At 46.4% G+C, this 22736-nt stretch overlaps 1 protein-coding gene across 1 annotated transcript; it reads right to left on the bottom strand.

Moving 5' to 3' along the window:
* Positions 1–13680: 13680 nt before the first annotated feature.
* On the bottom strand, positions 13681–22015 carry Psmd7 (proteasome 26S subunit, non-ATPase 7). The gene is made up of 7 exons (XM_021169878.2): positions 21818–22015; positions 20002–20093; positions 19094–19186; positions 18427–18524; positions 17720–17800; positions 15713–15804; positions 13681–14628 (listed from the first exon to the last, which is right to left on the bottom strand). Exons 1-7 carry the CDS (start codon positions 21889–21891, stop codon positions 14193–14195), a joined length of 966 nt encoding a protein of 321 aa, XP_021025537.1. The 5' UTR covers positions 21892–22015; the 3' UTR covers positions 13681–14192.
* Positions 22016–22736: the final 721 nt, after the last annotated feature.

Here is a 22736-nt window from a genome sequence, read left to right on the forward strand (position 1 = left end):
TATATACATATAATAATTATATATATGTATGTATATATATTATATAATTTATTACAATGACTTACAGGCTATGGTCTAGCTAATCCAACACGGCTGGCTATGAACACAAAGTCTAAGAAGTCCAGTAGTTGCTCAGTCCACAAGGCTGAATGTCTCAGCTGGCCTTCAGTAGACTCTGGCATCCTGAAGAAGTTGGCTGTAATGCCAATGAAAGAATGGACTTTGCTAGCAAGGCGAGGGCCAGCAGGCAAAGAGCGGAAGAAAGCCTCCTTCTTCCATGTCCTTACATTGGCTTCCAGCAGAAGGTGTGGCCCCAGAGAGGTAACTTCTGGGCTCAAGATCTGGATTGAACGTGTGTCTTCTTTCTCAAAGTTCTGGATTAGAAGTGGATCTTCCTACTTTGGATTAAGCAATAATTGCTCAGAGGTGTGCCCTCCATTTTTGGACTTTAGTTAATTCCAGAGGTAGTGAAGTTGACAAACAGAATAGTCATCACAGGCCCCATTCTAGTGACGACAGGGTTTTAACTCTAAGACAGTTGTGGGGACACAGGAGGCCCAGAACAAGAGTGTCCCAGAATATGGAGTGGAGAGCCTGGACTGTTAACAGCTGGAGGGCAGCGGGAGAGCTGTTCAGGGGACATGTGGCTGCCAGGGACCAGGGACAGGGACAGGCACAGGTCATGGCTCTGGCCAGGCTCTGGCATTTGATATACAACATAAAATGGGCAGACATGTGGATGTGCGACTGACATAGTTTTTTTTGTTTGTTTGTTGTTGTTTTGTCTAGTAGGCTGGACACAGTGTGTGAGGGGAAGAGAAAAATCAAGGGTGATCTCTTTCTTTTTCTTTCTTTCTGTTTTTATAGTTCACGTTTTTATTTATTGAATATTTTCTTTATTTACATTTCAAATCCCCTTTCCAGGTTTCCCAAGCCCAACCCCCCTATCCTATCCCCCCTCTCCCCCTATGAGGGTGTTTCCCCCACCTACCCACTCCTGCCTCCCTGCCCTCACATTCCTTTATACTGGGGCATCGAGCCTTCATAGGACCAAGGGCCTCTCCTCCCATTGATGCCCAACAAGGCCATCTTCTGCTACATATGCGGCTGGAGCCATGGTTCCCTTAATGTGTACTCATTGGTTGGAGGTTTAGTCCCTGGGAGCTCTAGGGGGTCTAGCTGTTTGATACTGTTATTCTTCCCATGGGGTTGCAAACCCCTTTAGTTCCTTCAGTCCTTTCCCTAACTCCTCCATTGGAGACCCCATGTTCAGTCTAATGGTTGACTGTGAACATTCACCTCTGTATTTGTCAGGCACTGGCAGAGCCTCTCAGGAGACAGCTATATCAGGCTCCTGTCAACAAGCACTTCTTGTCATGAACAATAGTGTCTGGGTTTAGTAACTGTATATGCGATGGATCCCCAGGTGGGGCTGTCTGTGGGTGGCCTTTCCTTCGGTCTCTGCTCTATTCTTTGTCTCCATATTTCCTCCCGTTAGTATTTTGTTCTCCTACTAAGCACTGAAGCACCCACACTTTGGTCTTCCTTCTTCTTGAGCTTCATGTGGTCTGTGAATTGTATATTGGATATCCCAAGCTTTTGGGCTAATATCTACTTATCAGTGAGTGCATACCATGTATGTCCTTTTGTGACTGGGTTACCTCACTCAGGATGATATTTTCTAATTCCATCCATTTGCCTAAGAATTTCATGAATTCATTGTTTTTAATAGCTGAGTAGTAGTCCATTGTGTAAACGTACATTGTCTGTATCCATTCCTCTGCTGAAGGACATCTAAGTTCTTTCCAGCTTCTGGCACAGAGACAGTATCCAAATTAACAAAATCAGAAATAAAAAGGGATACATAACAACAGAAACTGAGGACATTTAAAAAAAAATCAGATCCTACTACAAAAGCCTATATTCAACAAAACTGGAAAATGTGGATGAAACAGACAATTTTCTAGATAGATACCAAGTGCCAAAGTTAAATCAGGATCAGATAAACCATCTAAACAGTCCCATAACCCCTAAAGAAATTGCAGCAGTCATTAAAAGTCTCACAACCAAAAAAAGCCCAGGACCATATGGTTTTAGTGTAGAATTCTATCAGACCTTCAAAGAAGATCTAATATCAATACTCTTCAAATTATTCCACAAAATAGAAACAGAAGGAACACTCCCTAATTCATTCTATGAAGCCACAATTATGCTTATACCTAAACCTCACAAAGACCCAACAAAGAAAGAGAACTTCAGACCAATTTCCCTTATGACTATTGATGCAAAAACATTCAATAAAATTCTCGAAAATCCAAGAACACATCAAAACAATCATCCATCATGATCAAGTAGGCTTCATCCCAGGGATGCAGGGATGGTTGGTTAAATATATGGAAATCCATCAATGTAATCCACTATATAAACAAACTCAAAGGGAAAAAAAAAAACCACATGATCATTTCATTAGATGCTAAGAAAGCATTTGACAGAACTCAATACCCCTTCATGGTAAAAGTCTTGGAAAGATCAGGAATTCAAGGCTCATACCTGAACATAGTAAAAGCAATATACAGCAAACCAGTAGCCAACATCAAACTAAATGGAGAGAAACTTGAAGCAATCCCACTAAAATCAGGGACTAGACAAGGCTGTCCACTTCTCCTTACCCATTCAATATAGTACTTGAAGTCCTAGCCAGAGCAATTTGACAACAAAAGGAGATCAAGGAGATACAAATTGGAAAGGAAGAAGTCCAACTATCACTATTTGTAGATGATAAGGTAGTATATTTAAGTGACCCCAAAAATTCCACCAGAGAACTCCTAAACCTGATAAATAACTTCAGCAAAGTGGCTGGATTTAAAATTAACTCAAACAAATCAGTATCCTTCCTCTACTCAAAGGATAAACAGACTGAGAAAAAAAAATTAGGGAAATCACATCCTTCACAATAGTCACAAATAATATAAAATACCTTGGTGTGACTCTAACTAAGCAAGTGAAAGATCTGTATGATAAGAACTTCAAGTCTCTGAAGAAAGAAATTGAAGAAGATCTCAGAAGATGGAAAGATCTCCCATGCTCATGGATTGGCAGGATTAATATAGTAAAAATGGCCATCTACAGATTCAATGCAATCCCCATCAAAATTCCAACTCGGGGTGGTGGGGGGGGGAAGAAAAAAAATTCCAACTCAACTCTTCATAGAGTTAGAAAGGGTGATTTCTAGATATGGGCTTGAGAAATTCAAGGTCAGCTCCATCCACATTGTTGTGAAAGCGGGCAGGAGAAAGCAAAGCTGAGTTCTTCTTCCTGTAGCCTGCTGGGGTTCAGGAATCTGCACTTACGCCATACAAACTGATCGCAGTTAAGCAAGAATAGTTTATTGAACCCATACCATAATACTGGACATCCAGGATCGCAAAAGGACCTGCTGGAGCCTAATTGCAGTACTAGTGTGCTCTCAGGTAGACTTTGTATAGGAAAAACCAGGTTCAAAAGTTTAAAGGATGCTGGGCGTGGTGGTGCATGCCTTTAATCCCAGCACTTGGGAGGCAGAGGCAGGTGGATTTCTGAGTTCGAGGCCAGCCTGGTCTACAGAGTGAGTTCCAGGACAGCCAGGGCTACACAGAGAAACCATGTCTTGAAAAAAAACAAAAACAAAAAAGTTTAAAGGCTAAGGAGGGGAGCAGTTGGTTTACTGGATAGAATATTATCAGCTAAGCTTTAGGCTGATTGGTCCTGAGTAAGGCAGGGGTTGGTGGAGGGGTGGTGAACAGGGGATTTCAGAGCATTGAGAAAACAAAGCTTGAGTATTAAAATCATAACTTTTTGGCTTATTAGTAGCATTCTTCAGCCAGCCACAAAAGCCACAGTGAGCTCATACGTAGGTGCAGGAAGGGCTGTCCAGTGGTCAGCTCTGACTCAAGCCATTTTAGACATAACAGTTTATATTGACCTTTGATGTTATGGGTCCTACATAAAGCTCTGTGGAACGTCTTACGATTAGCCAACCTCATACAGAACATTCAGAACATACAGAGCAAACCGTACAGGGTATGTGGTCAGCATGTTCTTGAGGCAACTTCTCTCTGTCAACGAATGGCAGGCATGTTACAGCAACAATATGAAATAGCTGGCAGGCGTGAAACAAAATGGCTATAGTTATTCTGGTGATGGGTGTGTGTGTGTGTGTGTGTGTGTGTGTGAGAGAGAGAGAGAGAGAGAGAGAGAGAGAATGAGAGAGAGAGAGAGCATAACTTAAACAAGGGGTAGACAATGTCCCAGTCTTAACCACTGAGGGCAAGGAGAACTCAGGAGGATTCAAGGCAGCATGTGGTCACCCTGGTCCTATAAGTAGAGGATTGTGGCTCGTCAATCAGGGTGGGAGGCTCCATTGCACAGAGAATGCTGGTGTGGAACTGGCCACTTCCTGTAGCAGGACTTGGAGGGGAGGGGCAGGAGGGAGCTCCGTGAAGCTGGGGCTAAAGTCAGGGAGGATAGTTTAAAAGTCTGTCTAAGGATGGGAGGTTGCTCAGAAGCTAAAATGTTCGCACTATAAAGATCTGAGTTTTATTTCCACGTAGAAGAGCCAGGTGTTTGCAAACCCAGAGCTGGGATACCATGATATGCAGACCCCTGGGGCTCTAGGCACTTAGTCTAGCCTAGTTGGTGAGTTTCAGATTAATGAGAGACCCTATTTCTGGATCAAGAGTGAGTACTGCTTCGTCACAGGACCCAGGAGTGGTGTTCAACTGCCTATAACTTCAGCTCCAGGTGATCCATCGCCTCTGGCCTCAGCTCACAAGTGTGTATTGACACACACAGACACGTGACTGATAAAATAAATCTTAAAAATAACACAAAGTGGATGGTGCCTCAGCCTGCTTATGTTAATGCACTCACATAAAGACACACACTCACGGGATAGTGGTGGCTCACGCCTTTAATCCCAGCACTCAGGAGGCAGAGGCAGGTAGATTTCTGAGTTCAAGGCCACCCTGGTCTACAGAGTGAGTTCCAGGACAGCCAGGGCTGCAGAGAGAAGCCCTGTCTTGAAAAACCAAAAAAAAAAAAAAAAAAAAAACCCAACCAAACAAAAAACAAACAAAAAAACCCGCATGTGTGCAAGTATGTGTGTGCACGTGCATACACACCTATATTCAGAGGAGCAGAACATACACATACCTTCCTAGTTCTCACACCTCACAGAGCTTAGCTAGTTCCAAGTACAGTGGAGAAACTGAGTCAAGGCTTAGAGACCTGAAGGAAGCAGGTGGCTGGGGAGATTCAGGACTTTAATCAGGATTAAAGTCTTCAAGCTTGAAATGGATAATAAGATGGAGCTGGAGGAGCAGTTAAGAGCCCTAGCTACTCTTGCACAGGACCTAAGTTCAATTGCCAGCACCCCTCTTGCACCCCCTGGTGGCTCACAACCTACCTTAACCTCTTCTGGCCTCAGAGGGCACCAGGCACACATGTGGTGTACAGACATGCATGCAGGCAAAATACTCATACTCATAAAATGATCAGATAATAAAATCCATAAACAAAATACAAGCTCAGTCTTGTGGCTGTAGGGCTGACCAGCTCTGTCCGCTTGGCAGCAGCCCACAGAGGGTGGCGACACTGTGGATTCTGATGGATGTGAGCGTATGAGAGCAGAATGGAGTTTTGTTTAGTTTTTATATGACAGGGTTTCTCTGTGTAGCCCTGGCTGTCCTGGAACTCACTCTGTAGACCAGGCTGGCCTCGAATTCAGAAATCCGCCTGCCTCTGCCTCCTGAGTCCTGAGATTAAAGGTGTGAGGCCAGCTTGGTCTACACAGAATACTCTATTGAATTATATCAATCCCTGTCTAGCTTCCAAATCAATGCGACTCAGACTATGCTTTGTTTATTTAGCTTTTATGCAATTATTGGGGCATCTCCCCTAATCTATATGTCTATAGACTTGCTCTTTGTGACTTCCTGGGTGGTTTCTGCCCCACCAGCCATGTCACTCAGGCATGAGCCCCTGGTCCATCCTATCTAATGGAGACCTCCTGTTCTGTCTTTCACCTCCTTACTCTCCTTCCTTCTCATGGTCCTACCTGAGCAGCCTTGCCTAGTAACTGAAGCTCTGCCTCCTCTATTCTCCCCAGTAATTGCCTGTCACCTCCTTTATTTGACCAATAGTTTGAAAGTAGGGAGCAAAGTTTTCATAGCATCAATTGGTGTACATGAAGATCTGCTCGTTGGGGGCAACCAGATCTTGGAGGCCAATATTTAGCTAATAGCAGCACCAGAACAACCCCCAACAACACAGAGAGTTTTAAACTAGCCAGGGATACGTAGTGAGACCCTGTCTCAAATTAAAGGGGTGGGAATGGGGGGGGGTGTTGGGCTGCAGCTCAGCTGGTAGAGCAGCTGTTAGACTATTGCAAAAATTTTTTTCTTTTGATTTTTTTCCTCAATTCCTAAGTTGTACGCCTGTAAGAAACACAGAAATCATCTTAAAATCAGAACCTCAGGGATTGTAATACAGGGATGATTTACAGCCCAGAACCTGACAGGGCAATAAACACCACGGCTATTGGTGGGCCCACAAGATGGTCCAGACTATAAAGGTGCTTGCTGCCACAGCTGACTGCCTGAGTTCGCTCCTCAGGACCCATAGCTCAAAGAAGATGACTGACTCCCACAAGTTGTCCATGACCTTTGCAAATGTATCGTGGGTGTGCATGTGTGAGCTGAGATGTCTCAGCGACTTAGAGTACATGCTGTTCTTCCAGAGGACCCGAGTTCAGTTTCTCAAGGTGGCACCCACCTCAAATAGCTCAAAACTGCCTGCTCACAACTCCAGCTCCAGAGGAACGGTGGGCACCGAACTCATGTGCCCATACCACAGACTCACATAATTAAACATATATTTTAAAAAAAAAGAAGTTTAAAAGAGGTGCCAGCCGGGCATGGTGGCGCACGCCTTTAATCCCAGCACTCGGGAGGCAGAGGCAGGCGGATTTCTGAGTTTGAGGCCAGCCTGGTCTACAAAGTGAGTGCCAGGACAGCCAGGGCTACACAGAGAAACCCTGTCTCGAAAAACCAAAAAAAAAAAAAAAAAAAAAAAGGTGCCAACGCTAATTGTGATGTGTGTGCCTTCACTGAGTGGTGGATCTAGCATGGAACAGAGGGGGCTAGAGTCAGTGGGCACATGTTTAGCACGCACAAGAACCTGGGTTTGACCATCAGCACCACAGAAACTCTGCACAGCCCCTATCTTAGGGTTCCTACTGCTGTGATGAAACACCATGATTAAACTACTCGGGGAGGAAAGGGTTAATTTGGCTTCCACCTCCACACCATAGTCTCTCACTGAAGGAAGTCAGGACAGGAACTCAAACAGGGCAGGAGTCTAGAGGCAGGAGCTGATGCAGAAGCCATCAAAGAATGCTGCTTACTGGCTTGCTCCTCATGGCTTGCTCAGTCTGCTTTCTTCTCAAGTCCAGGACAACCAGCCTAGGATGGTACCACCCACAATTGTTGCCACATATTTGATCACATAGTGAATCCCAAGATTGTGTTATTTACTGAAAATATCTGTTTCTAGTGTGGTGTGGCTCAGCCCTTAATTCCTTTGGCTGGAATGCAGACACACTCTTAGTCCACACCTTTAATCCCATCAGTGAAGGTCAAGTTAGTTTGTAGAAGGAAGCACCCACTTTGAAAGTGATGTCTAAAAAAAAACATGGGCTGGCTCAGTGGGTAAGAGTACTGACTGCTCTTCCGAAGGTCATGAGTTCAAATCCTAGCAACCACATGGTGACTCACAACCACCTGTAATAAGATCTGACATCCTCTTCTGGTGTGTCTGAAAGTGATGTCTAATTGAGTGGCAGACAAAGTGACAAATCAGATGACTTGACAGAACAGGATGTGCCCAGCTCTCAAGAGAGGAGAGAGAAAAGGGAGGCTGTGATGGAGAGGAGAGGGGGAGGGACGAGGAGGAGACCGTTTTACCAGGTCAGTTTTAAAGAGACAGGTTGCAGAGAGAGAACAAAGCGAGACACGGGTGAAGACAGAATGAGGAGCCAGAGAACGAGGAGCCAGAAGACCAGACCAGATTGCTGAGGTTAATATGAGGCCAAGCAGAGCACAATGTCAGAGACAGAGAAGCCAGTTTGAATCAGTCAGCTCAGAGAGGTGTTTGAGCCAGAACAGCTGAGTTGAACCAGCCAGCCAGAGCTCAGAAAGAACTCAAAGGGGTGATCTTATTCAGCAGTAAGACTCAGAGACTGAAAACATTCCAGGCCTAGATAAGGTTGCATGGAGGCTAGAGGCGTCCAGGCCTAGGCAGGTAAGCAGTCAGCCTCAGAGACCACAGCTACATCAGGTGGATAAAAGTTACTCAGGCCTCCCACATCACTAATTAAGAAGTTCCAGGACAGCCAGGGCTATACAGAGAAACCCTGTCTCGAAAAACAAAATAAATAAATAAATAAATAAATAAATAAATAAATAAATAAATAAATAAATAAATAAAAGAAAAAAAGAAAATCTCTACAGCCAGATCTTATGGAGCCATTTCCTTAGCGTTTCTCTCCTCTCAGGTGACTCTAGCCTGTTGATATAAAACAGCACCATAGTGCACACCTGTAACCCCAGTATTTGGGGGTGGAATCAAGGGAAAGAAAAAGTTCAAGGTTGTCGTTGGATACACAGTGATCTTGAGGCCAGCATAAATACATGACATACTTTCTTTAAAAAAAAAAAATTGTCAAGTCCCCAGAACCAGACAAAGATTTGTCACCTACAACCTGAGGTGGAAGATAGGGAGTTTGACGAGCCTTGCTAAGTTTTCTAGAAAAGGATAGAAACAAATAGGTTAAAAAACAAAAAAGGAAAAGAAAAAAAGAAATGCACAAATCTGGGGCAGGAAGATGGTGAAGTAGGAAATGATGCTTGTTGCCAATCCTGATGCCTGGAGTTTGCTGTTTGGGGCCCCCCCAGGGAAGGGGAGAGCTGACCTCTGCAAGTTGTCCTCTCACCTCTGCTTGTGTGCCACGGAGGGGCTCACACACACACATAAACATAATCAACAAAATGTAGTACTAATAGTGATAATACCTGAAGGGCAGTGCTTCAGGCTTTAGCTTAACAGGGTCACAGAGGTCATAGAAATAAGACTTTGGAAGGTGGGGGAAGGGGGACCCTTGCTGTAATCCTTGGAATTTTGTGTGTGTGTGTGGGGGGGGAGTTTTTCAAAGTCAGTGGTTAAACTTTGAGGGTTTTTTTTTCCTATTGGCTAGATATAACTATCATTAAAAATAACCTTAAAAATTGGGGGTGTTGGGGTTCAATGGTGTAAAGCTTGTCTGGCACCCACCTGGTTCCAGGCCTCGCCCTGAAAACAAACAGAAACAACAAAAACTTCAAAATGAAGAAGAGTTTGATTTTAAAAGACCATGACTCACACATCCGAATTATCTCCCTCTATTGTCTGCCTGTCGGTCGTCCTTGTCTATCTGTCTGTCTGGTTTGTTGAGGCAGAATCTCTTGTAGCCTTGTCTTTACTATTGTAGCCCGGGTGGCCCTTCAGCTCCTGATTCTCCTGCCTCTGCCTCCCAAGTGCCCGCTCCGATTCACGTGTACACTTCACGTTATTTCACTGTATGTCTGTGGACATACTTCACAATTCTTTGCATCTCTTGGCTCCTGTAGTTAGGTTGGAGTCTACCCTGGGATATTTACCTCAGGGAACAGGTATAAATGACAAGAAATCAATACCTCTCACCCAGTTTGGAGTAGTGACAGTGGTGAGGACCCTCTGGGTTCGGAAGGGCAGATTTCCGTGCATGGAGTGAGAAGTGTAAGTGTGGGCAGAGCGATCAAGGCCAGCTTCACCGTAGTGGCACCCAGCCACTCTCTGCACTGTTTCCAAAATCTTTCCTGGATGGATGGTGGGAGCTCTAAACAGAAGCGACTGGGAGAGACTTTGGGGGCGGTTCTCAAGTCGATCTTGAACTGGGAATCTAAGGGGAGATCAGTTTAATGGCGCCACCTAGTGTCCAGGAACAGATTGCCACCAAAGAGGACAAAGGACTAAAGGATTCTGCTCCCTCTGGGCTCTAGAGACACCCTGCCCTCTACTGCCGCGGCTTCCTTTTCCTTTTCTTTCCACACTTCCGTTTCTCTACTTCCGGAGTGAATTTTTTTTTTTTTTTTGGTTTTTCGAGACAGGGTTTCTCTGTATAGCCCTGGCTGTCCTGGAACTCACTTTGTAGACCAGGCTGGCCTCGAACTCAGAAATCCGCCTGCCTCTGCCTCCCGAGTGCTGGGATTAAAGGCGTGCGCCACCACGCCCGGCTCCGGAGTGAATTTTTATCTAGTCCTTCCACGAAGATAGTAATTAAGTTTTTGAAAGGTTATCAGGTGAAAATCGACGCTGTTGTTTGTTACATAGAACAAACTTCCAAGTTTTTCCTCTTGTGGGTCACATAAGATGTTTTTACATCTCTCAAACCTGCCCCCACATTCTTCCTGGAGAAAGTCAGACTAAGGGTTTTTTTTTTTTGTTGTTGTTTTTTTTTAATGTTAAATTTAACAAACAGCGTTTGTTTCACTCTGTGTTTTACAGGCAGACGGGTGGGAGAACTGCCCTAATTCTGCTAGGTCAGTTAATGGGTCGCTAGATTTTATTTTCATCAGGGTCAGTGGCATTTATTTGGAGAGAAATAATTGTTTATGGTTGATCTCCCACCCAGTTGAAGAGGCTTCTAGGAGCTGGAGTAAAATCCAGTCTCCAGTTTCTCCTTGAAAGGTTTACTTTGCATCTTGGCACATTGAAAAATCAGGGCAACCCTCCATGGAAATGAACGCCTTTGTCTTTTAGTCTGAGCTGAAATGAAGAAGGATGGTTGGTTGGCTCTGCGCCCCTTTTCTAGTTCTGACAACTTCCATAATTTTCAATGAGAATAAACTCAGGGATTGTTATTTATCAGTTACTGTCTGTTGCTATGAAAAGAAGACATGACCCAAAGCAACTTACAGAAGGAAGGGTTTAATCGGCCTTATGATTCCAGAGGGATAAGAACCCCTCATGGCAGTGGGGCAAGGTGGCAGGGATAAGAAGCCACCACAGCAGGGGGCCAAGGCGGTGGCAAAGGAACTGAGATAGCACATCTTCAACGGCAAGCACAAAGCATGGGGGGACCTGGAAGTCCAGCAAGGCTATGTGTTCACAGATCCACCCACCCCTGGGGGACATACTTCCTCTAGCAAGGCCTGCGGCCCCTCCCCAAACAGTACCAACAACTGAGTGTTCAAATATCTGAGCCTTGGAGGGATATTTGTCATTAAAAATGTCTGTTACTGGCAGGCAGTGCTGGCACACGTCTTTAATCCCAGCACTTGGGAGGCAGAGGAAGGAGGATCGATGAGTTTGAGGCCAGCTTGGTCTACAGAGTGAGTTCAGGACAGCCAAGGGTACACAGAGAAACTGAGTCTTGAAAAAAAAAAAAACGACGACAAAAACCAAACCCAAACAAAGTCTGTTACTTTTCTACTACTGTGAGAAAACATCCCAACTGAAGCAGTTTTAGACATTTCCCTCTGGGCTTATGGTTTCGGGGGGTGAGGGTGCATAATGGCAGAGTCAGCAGGTGACAGACATGGAAGCTAAGAGCTGGGGGTTCACATCCTGAACCACAAGCTGAGACTGGGGACACCATGTGGCTCTTGAGACCTCAAAGTCCTCGTCGACAGTGTTCCTCCGGCAAGGCCACGCCTAAATATTTCCTGTCTAGATGCCTCTGACTTAGCAGACCCTTTACTTAACAAGCACACCATCATCACAGGGATGTTTCAGACATTCCCAAACGGAATCCAGGGAATCCGCCCAGGCTGGGCTGTGATGCTGAAAAGCTGCGATGTGTCTGTGTGGGAGAGAGCCTACCGCAGACCTCACTTCTCCCAGGATCCCTCTGTTCAATCAAGGATTGACTCAGAAGTCTTGAGAAACAAAGCTTTGTTTTATGCCCGGCCCACGGGTTGGCAGTCAAAGCCATGGTCCCCTGTATAGGCGACTTTATCAGAGCCTTCTAGGCTCACCCTCTTCTACAGGATGGCAGTAGTTTGGCCTGAGGAAAGCGATTCAAGTGTTCTCACTCTCTTTTGGCATTTTCAAAGCCCTGGCTGTGTAGGCTGGCCTTGAACTCACAGAGATCCGTCTGTCCCTGACGAATCCAGTCTCTTTTCTTTATGCTGTGCTGGAGATGAATGCAGGGTTTCCCCCGTGCTAGGCAAGCAAGCCACCACCGAGATCCAGTAGTGTCTCTTTTCTTTAGAAGTTAAAAACCCTACTAGGGAACAGTCCCCAGTGCCCACATGTGGGTCAAACTATTAAACAGAATACATCAGGACAGCTCTCCCCTTATTCAATAAGTATTCAGTTCATCAGGATGGGCCGAGCTGAATGCTTTCAGCCTGGTGCTGTCTCACTCACACTGAGGGGTGGGGGTGGTGTTAAGTCTGCTTTGCATGGGCTCAGCTCAGACAACGTCACTTCTCTATGAAGGATCCACTCTAGGGATGACTCTCTACCTTCCTGCCCCAAGTTTCAGGACCATGGCATCCTGGTTTTCCCCATCACTGTTTATTTTTTGTTTATTCCCTGGAGAAAAAGTGAACTGTCCAGTTTCTTCTCCATCTGCCCGTTCTAAACATGGCAACCCCACGCCAAATGTTCCACTCTGATTTGGGGTCCATGTCACCTTCAGTTTCTTACTAGCACGTATCAGAGTACAACGGCTCCATTTTGACATTTTTATATGTCTGCACTTTGGTGGTATCCACCCATTACCCCTCCCCCTTCCTATTTTCACAACCCTTGTGGGTGTGTGTGACCCAGTGAGTTGACTTAGGGCTACATACAGCAGTGTACCAGCAGCTGCCCTACTGAAGACAACCCAGCAGCCACAGCCAGGTGACCCGAGGATGAGCCCTTGTGAGCCTCTCTCAAATGTAAGTTATGTATTATTCAGTTCTTTTATCCAATTAGGAGGTGGCAAGCATCTGGATTCTAGACCAGATAAAAACTGTCATTTGCTCTTTTTATCTTAGAGTCTCAATGAACGTTAGTGACCCTAACACAGGCTTTACCTACAGCCCTTTACATTTTTCTGTGGACACCCACGTGTGCACTTTGGTAGTCTATGGGTCATCTATCCTTCTGATCTCTTTGAGGCTTAATCCCATTCATTTGACCAAGATTTAGTTGACTTTTTGTTATAGCACTTTAAAATTTGTCAACATTTTAACCCAAGGGTACACTTGAGATCTCAAGGATGTAGCAGGTGTTCAAGGAAGGAACTGACCAGCTGAGGTATGGTGGTGGAGTACTTGGGAGGATAACCAGGGCTACACAGTGAAACTCTGTCTCAAAAGGGAATTGAGAGCTGGGTGACTAGCCTGTGTTCAATTCCTGTTCAGTCACTGGAGCTGGCCCATCTCTCAGCATCCCATTCCTAGCTAACACTGTTAACCTGCTGCCCCGTGTTCTCAGGACTCCCTGCAGCAACAACTGAAGATCATTTCCCTTGCTTCTTAAAATAACACAAACCGTAATTGAGGAAAATATGTAATAAAAAAAAAAAAAAAAAAAAAAAAAAACAAAAAAAAACACACAAACCACTAGGACACAGACATAAAAACCAAGCCATTTAATTGTATCTTTGAAGGTAAACAATACATGGCCTTGGACCCCAAGCCCTAAGAATGCTAGTTACAGGTCCAAAATGTGGTGTGGTCTCAAAAGTTCACAAGGGTCCGAGATCAAGTGTTGGGTGGCATTGTATGGGATCCATGAATTCCATTTAGCAATTATGAAAATTACCACCAACAGATCCCATGGATCTTGTAATAAGATAGGAAAAAAAAATCCCTTTCAAGGATAAAAGGAAGAGCGCCCAAGGCTAGGTTGTTCTCCTCATGAAGTCGGACACCTGAGCCACCACACCCCCAACTCATGCAACTGAAGCTGTAGCGTAGGGCTGAGATCGGTCCTTTTGTCCACTCCTCTCCACAATGCCACAGCAAGGGTGGCCAGGGCAGAGCGCTTGTCCACAAGCACTGAATGTGACAAAGGACCCTCTTAGTGGCACACGGAGTTACGGTTATTAAGATTTTAATTCACTAATTAAAAAGCTACACCATTTACTTTTTCTCCTTTTTCTCTTCTTTCTTTGCCGCATCGCTCTTCTCCTTCTCTTTGTCGTCTTTTCTCTCCTTCTTGCTCTCCTCCTTTTCCTGTCCCTCCTTCTTCTCGGCATCCCGGTTGGCAATCTTGTTGTTGATGAGGTTATGCAAGGCGACCACAGAGCGGATCAGCGAGGCCAGGTACACCACCACCATCTGGTCATTGGTCTTCAGGTAGAAGGCCTTGACGAACTCCTGCAGGCTGGCGTCCGGCAGCAGGTTGAAGACATCCTGCAGCTGGTATATGATCTGGTGGTTGATGGGCAGCTTGCCGCTGGCTACCTTCTCCAGGTAGCTCCTGATATCCAGGAGCTTGCAGTTCAGTCCCTTCAAGCCATGGACCTGGTTTGTGATCCGCTGGGAGAGAGTCCCCACTGTAGTGTCCTTGATGTCTCTGCAACAGCCCATAAGAAAGGCAGAAAGGCATCAGCCCACATTGCCCACAATGTAAGGATGGTCTGGGACAACAGTTCAGAGCTACAACAACTTTCTGGTCATCTGGGTCTCTGGCAACTTATGTGTGTGAGGCCAGAAGACAACATCAGATTCCCCTGGAGCTGACAGGGCTGCAGGGGACTGAACTCAGGTTCTCAGTAACACCAGCCATCCCTCCAGCCCTCACAGGTAACCTTGTTTATGGAGACCTTGGCTTCTCTGGTTTATAAAGGATGACATTTCCCACCTGCTTTGCTACAATGTTGAGCAACTTAAATCAGTCAGTGGTCATCTTCAAAACCAGGATTAGTGGTAGATGAAAATGAAGTCTTTCAAGTATGGCTTATACACAGATCCTACCCCAGGATGAAGGTCCTCTGCAGAAACACTACTAACTGGAGAGCACAGGCCTGCGTTTACACTCCTGCATTCTGTCAGTCAGCACTATGAATTCTGGACAAGGAATGCTGTCAGTCAGACACTTCAGAGGTGAGCGTGCTCAACCACACTGGTTTGGAAGACATCTAAGCTCCCGCCTTTACTCCTAGCATCTCGCAGGATGAGGCAACAGGACTGTGAATTTGACTAACCTGGGCTACAGTGAGGCCATTTTAAACACCAGAAAGAAAGAAACCAAAGGGCTAGACCAAGAGAAAGAAGCATAGCACATGACAGGATGACACCTGACCCGAGGTCACATGCTACAGCTGACTCTGGTAATGTCCCAACTGCTCCCCAACCCCCACCCCCCAAAATGCTGGCTTCAAATTCCGAGACCCACCAGCTTCTGCCTCCTAAGCACTAGGATTCTAAGTGTGCACCCCCACGCCCAGCCTGACAGCTTCTCCACAGGGACAGCAGGATGTCCCCAGCCCATGGAGCTCCCAGCCTGACAGCTTCTCCACAGGGACAGCGGGATGTCCCCAGCCCATGGAGCTTAGCAGAGGGCATGAGATGCCTTGGAACTGGAGTCACGGTGGCTGTGAGCTGCAAACTGAACCCGGGTCCTTAATGTTCATCACCGCTGGGCTCCGCAGACTCACCTTAGTAAGTGCTCCACTCCGACTTCCTCCGCCTCCTCAGCTCCAATCTCGCTAGTCACATGCTCAAAAGTTTTTGATGTTGGTGTCCCATCCTGTGAGAAGAGGCTTAACTGTTGTTACTTATTTTCGACAAGCCGACTGGCAACGTCTCTCTTCTCATACCTGAATCCTTGGCAGTTAGACCATTTCATGGCTATACGACAAAGACTTCCACAGCAATGGTGGAAGCCTTCAAGGCTAAGTCAGGTCTGCGGACACTGCTGCTAGCCTGTTTGCACGGTGCTGCCACTATGCTGTTCTCTGAACAAAGTTTTCTTGTCAAGGGAAACTGTGGCATTCCCTCAAATCCACACTGGTGGGGCGGGGCGGGGCGGGCGCGGCTGGGAAGGCGCAGATTAAGAGTTTGGTTATCTCTAGAGTGGAAAATACAGATCACCCACACCTGAGGCCACTCATGCCAACACACCTAAGGTAACTCTGTCCCCTGATCACATGACCCAGGAGCCCCAACATGAGAAAGGGAGTAACTAGTGGTTTGAATTAAAGCGTCCACTGAGGGGCTGGGTCACTTGACATCTGGTGACTCAATGGTGGAACCAGAGACGACACTGTTAGCCCTGTTGCCAGCACAGGCCATGTCCTTATTCGAGGGCTCTACAGACTGCAGGGATCCACCAGTTTGTGCTAAGTGAGCCGCAGTGCCTTGGGCAAGCCTCTCAAGTCACACTGCACACTGGGCCTGCTGGAGGTGTGGCTGGTCCTCATGTTACTCAGGATGCTGTGAGGATTCCCTCAAGTCACTCTAGTCTTTGGACACCAGGATGGCCTGAGCCTGCTGAGCTTCTAGAACGTCCTGACAACTTGGTCAGGACCAGGGATAAAAGCTTTACTGCAGCCAAACAACATCTGGATCTAAGCTCCTTAGGGCTGCAAAAGAACAGGACAAGGCTTACTGTAAGGCAGGGAGGGCACCATCCTAGAACATCTCTTTTCAAATTCAAAAAACCATAGAAAGGAATATTACACTCTGAGCCGGGCGGTGGTGGCGCACGCCTTTAATCCCAGCACTCGGGAGGCAGAGGCAGGCGGATTTATGAGTTCGAGGCCAGCCTGGTCTACAGAGTGAGTTCCAGGACAGCCAGGGCTACACAGAAAAACCCTGTCTCGAAAAACCAAAAAAAAAAAAAATTATTACATTCTTAATCCCTCTTGACTCTGAAGACCAGGCTCCTTGGACACACTGATAAATACTCTGTGCCCGTCCTCCCAACCCTGTCACATCAGGTTCTTAGAGCCCCCACCCAGCTCGTCTGAGGATAGAGAAAGAAAGGCCACCTCCTGCTCAGTGCTCTACTCAACACAACCCCAGCTGCAAAGACCACAGGTTTTGCCACCTGGTGCTTGACAGCTCTGTCTTGCTATGTTTGAAAGCCCAGAGCCTGTCTGAAGGGACTGCATCTCAGGAGGACACTGCACACTGCAGCAGGCCTGGCCTTTCCCTTGTGAAAGTCTGTGTGTAACCACTCAACTGCTTGGTCTCAACGATGACTCTGGGCTCCACCTCACTACTCAAGGCTTCACACTCACACACACACACACACACACACACACACACACACACTCTCTCTCTCTCTCTTTTGTTTTTTCGAGACAGGGTTGCCCTGGCTGTCCTGGAACTCAGTTTGTAGACCAGGCTGGCCTCGAACTCAGAAATCCGCCTGCCTGCCTCTGCCTCCCGGGTGCTGGCGTGCACCACCACGCCTGGCTAAGACTTCAGTTTCTTTAGTGAAAAATGATCGTAGGTTTCTCTGTCATTTTCTATTTCTAAAATTAGATGTTTAAAAAACTCAAGGCCGGTCTGATAGCAGGACTCAACCTTCTCTTTGTTATAGAGAGTGAAAGGTTTGTTAAATTGAACATGGAAAACCAAACCAAACCAAACCAAAAAACCCCCAAACTCACCCAAGAACTTGCTAACCCACCTCCAGCCCAAAGCAGGGGACTTACGTCATGAACTTCCTCCACTGAGATGTAGGCTTCGGTGGGAAGTCCCAGGTCCTTTGGCTTCACATCGATAATGACCAATACCTGGAAGAAAAACAGCTTAGCACGCAGCTTCCTTTTGACACAAGGTACAACTTTTAAGCCTTCTTCTGACTACTTAGACCATTTTCTTCATTCAATTAGAAACAAGCCAGATGTTTAGCAAAAAATAAGTTTATATTTCACATGATCCAGTTATTTCAGCTCTGCCCAAATCAACCTCTGCCTCCCTCCCTCCCAGATCCTTTTTCAAACTATTTACACTTAAATATTGCATTTTGCTAGAGAGAGAGAGAGAGAGAGAGAGAGAGAGAGAGAGAGAGAGAGAGAGAGAGCGCATACAGAATTGTGGGAGTTGGTTCTCTCCAGTGTGGGTTTGGAAACAGGGCCTTTCCTCACTCACACGGCCACCCTGCTGGCCCACGAGCCATTCTTCACTTTAGTTCCCTCATTTACAAAGATAACATCCAGTTTCTGAGAGGATTAAGTTGTTATGTACAGGGCACAAGCAGGTGCTGTTAAATTCACTAGGTCACAACAAATGATAACATAGAACAACACATTACTGCCGAAGGCTTTGGAAAAGCAACACAACGTTGCTACCCAGGTCTTCTGAGGCGGCTGTTCCTTGAGTAGGGAGCAGAGGGCGTCACAGTGCTGTGACAACTTACTGAGTTGGGACAGTATCTCTTCATGAGTTCATTGATGGCGATATCATTCTTGTGTAGTTTGGGGCCTGTGTGGTACCACCCAACTATCCTTTCTCTGGCTGGGAAGCAAAACCTTAGTAAGTTTTAACGATTTCATCAAGATTTGTGCAGCTGACAAACAAACAATAAGAACACCAGCACTTACTTAGGCTTTCTACCTCTGAGAATTAGAGACAAAAATAAACCTTGACACATTTGTGAAACTTAAAACTCCAAAACGAAATTCTAAGAGGGTAAGCACTGTGCAGCCCAGAGGCATCTGTCTAGGGCCCAGTCACACGTGAAGTGACAGATCAGTTCCAGAGCAAGAATGAATAAATTCAAGTCCCCACCCCAGAGAGAGCAGCTGTGTGGTGTGGGGTGGGTGAGTGGACCCAGAGACTCGATAGCTGCACTCAAATAATATCAACACACTTTACTACAACTAAGGCTCTAGGGCAGGCAGTTGTGAGGGCCAGCCCAGCCTCCAGCCTGGGTGGTCGACACAGCCTTAGACTCTGACTGTAGTTTATTTATTCTACCTCAGTTCTTTATTACCACTAGTCTATTTCTACTTGGTCCAGCTAAGTGAATCAATCACTGACAATATACAAAAAGACCAGGTTTACACACACAAACTGAGACTTACCATTGACCTTCTTGAACATCCCATACATGTTTTCCAAATAATCATGGTCTAAAAACCAGACAGAATCATCTTTGTCATCTTCATCAAAAGGTACTAAAGAGAGAAAGGGAAAGAGAGAATGAGAGATGGTGCCTAGAGCTACAAGTTCAGCCACAGTGCAACCTCAGCAGCAGCCGCCTCACCACGGGAACTGTGCAGTGCTCCGCCTTCATTCAAAACCTCCACACTCCCAGCTGCTCTTAAATCACTAAAGACAGAGGTAGCCCTTAAAAAGGACACACACTCTCTGACCTGCTGAAGGCCCAATCCCTGCATGGTCTCTTTATTTAAAGACCACAGATCCTGCTGGCAATAACACACAGAGCCTGAGCGTAATGCTCCGGTACAGATTTGTTAGAGTGTAAGGGGAACAGTCCCCATCTCTCTCTCCTTGCTCCACCAAAGCCAGGGTTCAAATGTTTAGTGCTGGAGCTGACAAGCTACCTGATGGCTTGTTCCGAAATGCAGCCAGGCTACCGTGACACAGTCTGTAGCAGCCCTTGCACTCCAACAGCTGAGCTGAGAAGCTACAACAGAGACTGCAAGTGGACTGTGTGGAGCCATCGGGCTCCCTTTCCTACGTATCAGCAATTCTGAAATAGGAGCTTCAGGCTGTAGTAAAAAAGTTCTTTTTTTTTTTTGGGGGGGGGGTGTTGAGACAGGGTTTCTCTGTGTAGCCCTGGCTGTCCTGGAACTCACTTTGTAGACCAGGCCAGCCTCGAACTCAGAAANCCGCCTGCCTCTGCCTCCCAAGTGCTGGGATTAAAGGCGTGCACCACCACCACCACCCTGCTCACTTTTTTTTTTCTTTTTTGTGAGTAAACAGACATTCTAACCATGCTCAGCAAAATCAAAAGCTTATCCTTTACCTGCAAAACTGTTGGACACATCAAGTACTTTCTTTTGCCATGATCCCAAAAGCACACCAACTACCCGCTTCTGGTTTCCAACCTTGCCAATTCTGAATGAGAAAAACAGGTGGTCAAGTCACAGACACTCATCGAAAAAGCTATTACTTGCGACTGAGTAGCAAGTATCAACAACAAAGATACAATTTAGTTTATGTCAGAACTAAGGTCCATAAACAAATGTAACCGGTTAGTTCCCATAGGAAAGATAAGGAAACACATCCCAACTGCATTGGAAGGATACTTTCTAAAGATTGCAGATACTCCCTTGGAGAAAAAGTCATGCTTGTTTTTCCTTCTCAGCTTTCCTTTATCCTTTAAACTCTTTCCCCTCCTCTCTACACTGAAATCTCTCCAGGGATGAAGACCTAAGAGAAGCACCAGTTTTTTTGTTTGTTTATTTTTCGAGACAGGGTTTCTCTGTGTGAAACCTGGCCGTCCTGGGACTCACTTTGTAGACCAGGCTGGCCTCGAACTCAGAAATCGGCCTGCCTCTGCCTCATGAGTGCTGGGACTAAAGGCGTGCGCCACCACGCCCAGCAAGAATTGTTTTCTTTAGCCACTAACAAGTTGCGTATTTGGAAACAACTTAATTCTATGCTAAGGAAACACACAAGCCACAGTGGAAGTAACATGACACCTGTTTAACAGTCCCAAGATCCGTGTTAGTTTAACTGTAGTGTCTTGTCTAACATGGAGCCTGTACCCTAAATTTATGGTACAGGCATAATGAAATAAGAGTTTCTGTATTACTGGTGGTTATGTTTTTTTTTTTCTTTCTCCTTTCTTTAACCCACTAAAAATACTTCAAACAACGAGTTTCCACATGCCAAAGGAAACTTCATCCACGAGTCTTTAAAGTCCCTCCATCTTTTCCTTGATACAACTACCAAGTGTCTGCCCCCCTTCCTTGATTCTTACCAATTGTTAAAATAAAACTTAAAACAGTGCTCACCCCATCAGGACCCCTAGGATCCCACGGGAGTAAAGCTCTATCTATTGTAGAAAAGCCCACCGAGCCTGGTTAAGACCCAGGCATTCCGAGCAATACAACTGAATTCAGAATCAAAAGCCTCCGTCTTGAGATTTTTTTTTTGGCTCTGGTTGAGTTAGCTGCACAAAGCCAGCTTCGGACCAGGCACTAGCGCCGACTTGACTGCAAGCAGCAGACTCCCTACTGGACCTTCATATTTGTTAACTCCTCACACCATCTTGTAAAACTTCCGAACACGTGCAACAGGTCTGGCCGGATGAACGGCTGGAGCAGGCAAGGGTGGCAGTGAGCTACCCAAGGGAACTGTAGGCTGGCCCCAATCTGCACCTGCCTCGTTTTTAGAGGAAAAAAGCCGGCACCTTATTCATCCCCATTTTAAAGGTGCCATTCGACCAGAATCCCAAATCGAAACTTGGTTATGATCCCTGCCTCATCCAGAAAATCGTTCATCGGGGACTCCGAGACCGGGGTTTCGGTGACAGCTTTTACAGGCACGAGCACACGAGACTGAAGCTCGGTCTTAAACGGCGCCCAGACGTTATGGGAAAAGGCGCGGCCTCGGCGGGTAGCATCGTCCCGGTTCCGGGCCCTCACCAGACGGGCCAGGTTCAGGAGTGGCGGCCTCGGCGCGGGTGCGAGGCTGTCAATGGGTACCGAGCACCGCGGTGTGGAGCCGCTGGGGTCGCCAGTCCCAACCCATGTCCCCAGCCGCCGCATTTGTGCCCGGCGCGCCCGTGACTCAGCAGCCCTGCGCCGTGTGGCCGCCACGCGCCACCCGCTCACCGGTTGAAATGATCCACCACACTGAGCAGCACCAGGGGGTGAACCACCACCTTCTGCACCGCCAGCTCCGGCATCGCGACACAGCCCGACCGCCGGCCTGGCTCCCTGCAACCCGCAAACACCAGCAACCGCAGCGACACAGGCCGCTCCTCCAGGCCCCAGCACCTCCCCTTCCGGTTTGACCGCCGCTGCACAGTCGACTTCCGCTCCCAGAGCGCTTCGCGCTCGTTCCCTCCCTGTCGCCAGGGGAGCCATCTTGAGAAAGGGAAAGAGCCGCCTTGCCTTCTGTGGGACTTAGGTTATTGATGAAGCTTGGCTTGGCATTGGGCTTTCCCCTAGGTTTTTGTTCTTGTTTTTGATTTTGTTTTTCCTTAGTTGTTTCCCAGCTCACCATTTCTCCTCCTTGGAAGGTTGTAGAAAAAGGCAGATAAACATAAGTAGTAACAGTGTATACTTCTACTAATCAAATAATTAACAACATATATTTAACTTTCACTTAACACTTTAAGTCAGCACTGTTTCAAAATTTCCAAGAGGAGTTTCATTTGTTTGTTTGTTTGTTTGTTTGTTTTTTTTTTTTTTTTTTTTTTTTTTTTTTTTTTTTGAGACAATGTTTCTTTATGTAACAGCCCTGGCTGTCCTGGAACTCACGTTGTAGACCAGATTGGCCCCTACCTGCCTCTGTTCCCTGAGTGCTGGAGTTAAAGTCATGTGCCATCACGCCTGTTTTTTATTTATTTATTTTTAATGTTTTATTTCATTGCTTTTGAAGTTGGGCCTTCTATGGCATTGACTAGCATGGAAATTGTTGGTATAGTCCAGGGTGGTCCCCTGTCTCTACCTCCTCCTAAGTACAAGGGTGACAGCATATGCGACCACACGTGGTTTAGAGATGCTCTCGATCTCTAACACAAAGGGC

Source organism: Mus caroli, chromosome 8, assembly GCF_900094665.2.
Source record: "Mus caroli chromosome 8, CAROLI_EIJ_v1.1, whole genome shotgun sequence".
In the NCBI taxonomy this organism is placed as follows: Eukaryota; Metazoa; Chordata; class Mammalia; order Rodentia; family Muridae; genus Mus; species Mus caroli.

Coding starts and splice junctions, on each gene's coding strand:
- Psmd7 (XM_021169878.2), bottom strand. CDS start 21,891: ATGCCGGAGCTGGCGGTGCAGAAGGTGGTGGTTCACCCCCTGGTGCTG. Junction 19,187..20,001: donor TGTGTCCAACAGTTTTGCAG/GTAAAGGATAAG, acceptor TTCTCTCTTTAG/TACCTTTTGATGAAGATGAC. Junction 14,629..15,712: donor GGAGTGGAGCACTTACTAAG/GTGAGTCTGCGG, acceptor GGGCTGTTGCAG/AGACATCAAGGACACTACAG.